The following is a 7,969-nucleotide window of genomic DNA, read 5'->3' as shown; positions in this document are numbered from 1 at the left end:
TCACATCAATCAAAACAAAAATATATCAAATGATTATCAAACCAGAAATATGTGTGTACACAATCACTGAAGTCTGTATTATCTTCAGCGTAGATCTCCTACACGCATTCAAACAATCAGCTAACAATTCTATTGTTTTAAGTCTGTGATTGACTACAGTGTATTTATTTGAAATGTAGAGCCCGCGGCTTTCTGCCAAAGTTGATACACGATACCGCCAGCCATTAATATGGAATGTTTATAAATATTAATGCAATCAGGATAAGATTGATTACTCGTTGGAACTGGGGCTGGCCTGATTGCTTGCGAGTCTTGCATCAGGCTTTGAAAGTGTCAGAAATATTCATCATCTTTTCGCACACAGGCTGGACGAATCAGAAGGGAATAACAAACTTTTTAACGTGAAAAATATAGTAAACTGCATTATGTTGAATGAAGTTTGACGGTTTCTGCAGATTCAGATGGAGTCTCTGTTTTACCGGGCGGTTCTTCACGTTATTCTGAGGGATCACTACAGTTCCTTTAAAAGGTAACACACGGCAGTTTACATCTGGCATCACTTTAATTAGAGAAATTACAGCAAGTGTCTAGCACCTTAAATATTTTCTCGACTTTTTTTTTCTATCATAGTGTATTATTTCACAGCTTCCACACATGTGCTGTGCAAGGATTAAAACTCGCTCACTGCAATTTCTTTTCTCTGAACCAGAAAATGTTTTTGTTTCAGGTTTATTTAGGTTACGAATGAACCAAGAAAGGATTAGTGGATCCACAGAAGATTTTGGAACAACTTTTGATAATCACTTGATTAAGTCATTCTAAGCAAAAATGACAAACTATTTGTAGAGTTCCAGGTTGTCAAATGTGTTTAGGTGATTCCAATGTATTTTGTAGAAATCATCTTGGGCTCTCAAATATCCTGGTGCATTTGTCATTTTTATAAAATGCAAAAAGGACAGGAGCTGTTATATGCAAAAAAGTGGAAGATGTATTATTCTAAACATGTGCACAAATACACGCACTTAATTACATACAGGACACAGTAAAACATGGAGTGGCAGCTACTCTGGATTGCAACATGTTTCAGGCTTGGCGCTTCCTTGAGGCCCGTGTTTGTGCACAGATTTCGGATGTTACATTTTCTCACTTTTCTGCGTTCAGCATCTCCGCTTCTTTTTTTTCCCCCGCCGTTTCCCGCTGTTTTTCACGGATTGTTAATCATTTGTAGAGCAAACAACACACTAAAATAAACAACACATTCTAAGATAATGAGAAAAATTAATTAGTTGCACCCTTAACAGTTTTTCATTCATGGAAATGAACCATTTCTGCTCATAGAGGTCTGTGAAGATCATGCAGAGTAGAAAGCAGTTTGGCCTTGCTTCAGTTTGTTATGCTTTGCTCTCCAAACATGAGTAACTGCTGGCTCTTAAGAGTCAAAACCTGCTGGTTTACACCCATAAAATCTTAAGTTGTTGTTATTTTGCATTCCTAATGAATGAGCTTTGGCGGATGATGGTCGTTGCTCTCCTCTACCTAAACAAACTAAATTCTTGATGTAAATACTGCAGATTTCAGTGAGCCCTTATGAAATGTGCTCAAAGCTTCCTGAAAGACACTGAGCATTGCCTGGTCCCCGCTGCTCTGTGACCTTCAGTTTAATGGCTAACATAAGGTCAGGATCGAATATCCATTACTTTTCTCTAAGCAGCACCTATTCATCACTATTTAGTCCTTTTTAGAAGCGTTTAACAGTCTGGTTCTGGTTGCTAAGGTGTGATTAAATGCAGAACAGGAGACACAACATGAGACTAATTAAAGAGTGAATGTTGTTTATTTCATCGGGCAGAAATGAGATGTTCAGGGACTGAGAAAATTATGTGTGTGTCTTTTTGCTTCGCAGTGAAAAGCGAGTTGGGAATGTCTATTCCAAGGCCAAATCGTTTGTGGACTACGTTCGTCGAGCTCTACGCCGACTGGAACTGGATGAATCACAGGTCGGGACCAGAATATTATTACAGTCATCTTACAACATCTTCCACAAGCAAACTGGAAAGTTCACTGACAAAACACAGCACTGTAGGAGAAATACCTGTGATTTTTAGCACGATTAGAGGGAAAATGTTTCCTCGTTGGTGTTTATTAGAAAATATTCCAACTCACGTCAGGTTAGTAAACTACACAGATGCTTGAGATACTTGCTGTCTTGGTTTAGGATGTTGCCAGGCCCCAGGATGTTGAGGAGTTTGTCATCTGGTTGCCCTGCGTATCCATGGGAATACGGATGACGTGTTTCTGTCTGTGTTATGTCCTTCACAACTTCAAAAGACTTTCTTTCGACATCCTCCTTCCATCTCTCACTTTTAGTCCCCCTGAATTCACATTCAAAGCCACCATATTCTGACTCAAGTGCATGACACCGTACTCTTTTTCTCCTCAGCTTTTGGACAGTGACATCCAGGGTTACCACGACACATACAGGCCGCGAATGGACGAGATGCATGCCTTCAATATGGTGAGTCCTCACACCCACTTGAGTTCCCAGCCTGTACGCCATCCTTGTGTTAAATTGTTATCCTACTCTTTACAGCCACAACATCCTGTTCAAACTCTACTTTGTGTAAAACAATTTTGTTCATGTAAAATGAGATGTATAATGCCAATAAATTGCGGACCATTAAGTGAGATCATTGCAGTCTGCGGGGATGTAAAACAGGAATCATTGTACAGAATGGGAAGAAAACCAGCCTTGGGTTTCAGCTGAGGCCACTAATTGTGGTGTCAACCAACATACCAATTTCCTTTCATGACAGAAAGCAGTAAAATGGTTTTTGGGGATTGCCCACAAGCTACTGGGAAGACACTAGTCATGGTGGGTTTTAGTATGTTGTTTTGGGAGTAGCCTAAAAGAGACAACTTACAAGAAAAGTGCCATTTTGTATCAGATAGATAGAGAGGTCCCTGTTGAAAACACTGATATGAAATGAACACATATATTTAAAGGAATATCTTTCCTCTCATGTCATCATCTTTGGGTAGTTGAAGGTGGCGCTGGCCCCATGCATCGAAGGTCTGATTCTCCTCGATCGCCTCTGCTACCTGAAAGAACAGGTAAAATCATTTCGGTCACATCAATCATCAATTTGTTGCATGTGTGGATCTGCTCCCATGAACATATCTGCTTAGGTGTAACACAGACTTGTCAGTGAGCTCATGGACCCCCTTTGGCAGAACCTAGAATACTCTTAAAAAGTCAGATAAAGAAGTCGTCATACTGAATAGACGTATAGAAAGAGACTGGAGAAGGGAACTTGCTGGGAGGCAGAAAGTGGTGTAGCAGCAAAGGTGTATGTAGAAATAAAGAACACAGACTAAATCTGTTTATATGGAACGCCTAGTTCTTAGGCTATGATTGTATATATTAGAAAGCGTTTGAAACATTTGACTTTTTCCACAGTTCCTGTGTGTGTGTGTGTGTGTGTGTGTGTGTGTGTGTGTGTGTGTGTGTGTGTGTGTGTGCGTGTGCTGGACAGAAACTGGAAGCTGGTCATTTTGAAAAAGCAAGACAACAATATTTTTATAAACCAAGAAAAAAGCCTACAAGGGAAAAAATATAAAAAAAACATACTAAACTGACTTGGTAGGTTAAACTTGCCTTTAAGTTGCCTTATCGTGATGTCTTCAAATATATCTATCCCAGGAGCCCAAGAAAAGATTCACATTTTAGAAGTTGAAGCCAATACCATAACCCATTTCTATAATTCCTAAAAAATTACGAATAGTTAATGACTTGAATTAAATTAAAGTTGTATTTGGTTTATTTTCTGTAATTTAGTAATTTAAATAAGTTTGTGGAAATAAATCAAATGTTTTCTAACAAAACTCTCAAAACAAATTGAAAACAAATTGAAATTTAACAAACTAGAAAATAAAAATCGCAGAAAAATAAAACATGCAAACTGTACTAACATTAAAACAGCGCAGTCATAACTTGAACATTAGTCATGTAACACATAGGGCTCACTTATTCTCCTTTTTCAGCTGGACTCATCTTTGTAATTTGCTTGTACAGCTTGTTGATTGAGATGTGAAATGTACTTCCCAGATGATGAAAGCGTAGAAATCTCAGCTGAAATCTGGAAACCTTTTTTTGATTCAGACCACTGACAATAATATAAGCGCCGGCTAAATTAAATCCACTTGGAATTGAATGTCTTGTGCTTCTGCAGCCAAACACAACATGCTGATCTTTGGTTGGAGTCATTGTGATGAGATATGTACGAGCCGAAAGCTTTGAAGTTGTGGTTACATGTGTGGCTGTGTGTCAGATGGACTTCCTTAATAGGCTCGTGTAATCAAACTATATAACGTCAAGAGCGCTGGTCCGCTTCGAGAGATATCCCTCGAGGAGTAGCAGAGGAGGAAAAAGAGGAAGTGATGGATGCATGTGAATGTGATCCATATGATGATAAGTTTGCTGAAGCATGTTCAGCCTTAAAGAAGAATATACACACAGAGATTAGGTTGTTTAAGTTTTGAACAGGAGCTGTGATTATCATTCAAAAACATACTTTAGATTTCCATGTTTCCAATAGTCAAACAATGATCTACTTGTATACAGTGTATACATTTACTGATTGACCTTTGCTGACAGGTCAAGGAACCAAAATGTGTATGATGAAACATGATTTGGTGATCGAGATTCAATATCAACAGCTCTTGGGAAAAACTGTTTGCTGGACTGCAAGAAATTTTGGAGACATTCATGGTTACCAGACATACCCTAATAATACCCGCTAATCAGAAATAATTAAATTACATAAGTAATGGATAAATTGGTAGCAATAGTTAGCTAAAAGTATTGGTAAATAGTTGAGATAGTTAGCTAAAAGTGTTGGATAAATGGTTGAGATAGTTAGCTAAAAGTATTTGATAAATGGTAGAAATAGTTAGCTAAAAGTGTTGGATAAATAGTTGAGATAGTTAGCTAAACGTATTGGATAAATAGTTGCGATAGTTAGCTAAAAGTGTTGGATAAAGAATTGAGATAGTTAGCTAAAAGTATTTGATAAATGGTAGAAATAGTTAGCTAAAGGTATTGGATAATTAGTTGAGATAGTTAGCTAAAGGTATTGGATAAATAGTTGTAGTTAAATAAAAATTTGTGAACATTGTAAACAAACCTGCTGGACATCAGCATGTTGGCACCATCATTGTGTTAGAATGCTAACATTGGATTAATCCCACATTTACGTAATATCGTTCAGACAATATTTATGAGAAAACGAATTGGAAAAAATGCTCACAACAGCCTTTGACTTGTAATTCTGAGCCAGAGATATAATTTTTGACAGTGACAATATCTCCAACCTACTAAAAGAAATAGACAAGTGTCAACAAACTGGTGCTAATATGGTTGCAAAGCCTCCATTGCTGGCAGCTAGATCTAAATGAAAATATCAATTTAGATATCAGATCAATATTAACACCATCACTGTTTGTATCTGATTTGACTTGTTAGGGAACTCCTCCAAATACGCAACACAGCAAAAGTAGCTCATAGGGTATAATTTAAATTGTGTGACTAGAAGGCTGGCATGCAATAATGAACCCTCCCAAGTCAGAAAAACAGGTTTTCCCGATCTTTCCATTCTGACAATGTTGTATGAATGCAGAAAAAGTACGGTCTGATAAAGTGTGGCTGAAAATGACCTACAGTATATTGTAACAGTAAGCCATCAAGAAAGACATACTTTTTTTAGTCCACTTGACACAATATTTGTACAGATGTTTCTTCTCTGGAGACTCAATAGAGAAAGCTTTAATAGTGAGAACATCGTACAGCAGAGGATTCCAGGGGTCACAAACTGCGAGCAGAATCAAGATTTTTATGTCCATGTATTTTTTTTTTTTTATTCAGTTTGATTGTGTCTTATTGTTTTTGGGTGTTTGTCTTTGTATCCTCCAGGTGGATTTATCATTCTCTGCACTGGTGCAACTCTTTGATCCCCTACTGTCACCAAGATGTTACGCTGTTGTTGGCCTGAAGAGTTACAAAGTCAGAACTTAATGCTGATGAACTTATACATATGCGCATGATGATAATACGCAGGTCATAATTATACATGATCATATCAGCAATCTTCAGAAGTGATTGTATTATGTATGTATTCTCTCCTGATTGTTTTAATTATATGTATGATTTAATTCAAATTTTAAAAGTTATTTATGCTGTCTCTGGATTACTTTCAGTACCATCTTCTTTTGTTTTATATGCTTAATAAATTTTTTAATTTTTGTAGCGTTTAGTCCTTGACCTTGTGTGCCTTGTGAAAACACATGCTCAAAACACCTGGAAAAACTGTCAGGCCTGTTTTGATTGAATTGTATCCGTCTCAGCCTTTTGTCTTTATGTTTGGTGACTCTTAAGAAAACACTTGCTTTTAAGGACCGTTCAGGGATCCAGGGGCATTGTGGGATTTACGGAGGCTTGGATCCCCTCTGTTGACAACTCTGGAAACCCCATTCCTAGGTGGAGGTAGGGGAAAAGACAGAAAGGGCAAGAGGCACCCTTGACCCCGTTTTAACCTTTACTTCTGTTTTGCTCTGTCTTGGTCATTTAATAAATCACGCTCTCCTTACATGTTTGATAACAAATGTTATAGCCTTGAGAACACATGAATTATGGTAGTGGGAATTACACTAAACCAGACAAAAGGTAAGGTGGGAAATGGAACATTTAAGGGACCAAAACATCAAATAAATTTATAGTGGGACTGTATTCACTTAATTTACAAATTAAAATATACTATTAGAAATCCTACAGTAATTAACATTTTCTTATAATGAACTCTCTTACTTTGACATAGAGATATAGTCCACCTCTGTGTGTGACATTTTGAGAGATTTTACTCTTCTGTAGAGAAGATGGTCAGCTATTCCCAACCAGGGGGTACTTCTGCAGTTGCCAGGGTAATGTAGAAAGATTAACTAATTTGAAAAAACAGAAATTGTGATTTCATCCATCCGTCCATCGTCAACCGCTTATCCTGCTCACAGGGTCGCCGGGGCTGGAGCCAATCCCAGCTGATATCGGGCAAAAGTCGGGGGACACCCTGGACAGGTCGTCAAAGAAATTGTGATTTGATTAAGAAAATATTAGGCTACCACACATTGAGATCACTATAACACTTGAATGCCACCTGTAAAAATACATGAAATGTTTTAGTGAGTAGAGAAGTTGTAACAGTTAACTAGAAGTACACAAATGGATAAATACTTAAAGCTAAAGTAAAAAAGACAAATACTGTAGCCAAAAGTAATGAATAAATGGTTGAAATAGCTAAAAGTAATGGATAAATATTTAAAATATTTAGCTAGAAGGAACCCAATGGATAAACTGTTGGAATAGTTAGCTAAAAGCAATGGAAACGTGGTTAGTTAGCTGTTTTTTGGGTCCTGTACTTCTAATCTGTGCTAATTAGCAAATGTGAAAATGCAAACACGCTAAACTGCAATGATTAAATAAAATTGTTAGGTTGAATTAATAGGTGTATGGTTGAAAAAGTTAGCTTCAAGTAATTGATAAATGGTCAAAACGTTCAGCATCTGTCACTACTAGATAGCCTACTGTAGCAGAATACAAACTTGACCAAACCAACCAAAATACTGACAGTTCAATTGTATGAATAATTTATTGTAACACTATCTACCTTTATATAGTTTAAATAAACATCCAGTTTAAAGTCAATTAAAAAAACGAGGGTTATTGAGTTCATCTGAGTCATCTGGCTGTATGGCTGACAAAAATGTTTTGGAACCACTAGCTTAGGTTATCTCTTTCATAATGAAAACTAATTATGTCAAATAGTGACTTGTGTCTTACACTACCCACCACTGAGTCAGTAATGGTCATGGCAGCTCTGCATGTGACAGTGTTTATTAAAGCTGTATAGAACATCCATTTTAC

General features: G+C 37.1%; 1 protein-coding gene across 3 annotated transcripts in view; it reads left to right on the top strand.

The window, feature by feature from the left end:
- Window positions 1-6,301, top strand: part of mettl25 (methyltransferase like 25) — a 15,833-nt gene extending 9,532 nt beyond the window's left edge. For 2 of the 3 annotated variants that reach the window (XM_046071774.1, XM_046071772.1), the window contains 4 exons: window positions 1,904-1,997; window positions 2,441-2,515; window positions 3,040-3,111; window positions 5,969-6,301. In XM_046071774.1, the coding sequence (XP_045927730.1) occupies window positions 1,904-1,997; window positions 2,441-2,515; window positions 3,040-3,111; window positions 5,969-6,070 (343 nt within the window). In that variant the 3' untranslated portion in view covers window positions 6,071-6,301. Of the gene's footprint in view, window positions 1-455; window positions 530-1,903; window positions 1,998-2,440; window positions 2,516-3,039; window positions 3,112-5,968 lie in introns of all 3 variants that reach the window. The other variant, XM_046071773.1, reaches the window with a different exon arrangement.
- The last annotated feature ends 1,668 nt before the right edge of the window (window positions 6,302-7,969 follow it).

This window comes from Micropterus dolomieu, linkage group LG16 (genome assembly GCF_021292245.1).
Source record: "Micropterus dolomieu isolate WLL.071019.BEF.003 ecotype Adirondacks linkage group LG16, ASM2129224v1, whole genome shotgun sequence".
Classification (NCBI taxonomy): Eukaryota; Metazoa; Chordata; class Actinopteri; order Centrarchiformes; family Centrarchidae; genus Micropterus; species Micropterus dolomieu.
The sequence above is the reverse complement of the archived record's forward strand: the minus strand, read 5'-3'. Positions and strand labels throughout refer to the sequence as shown.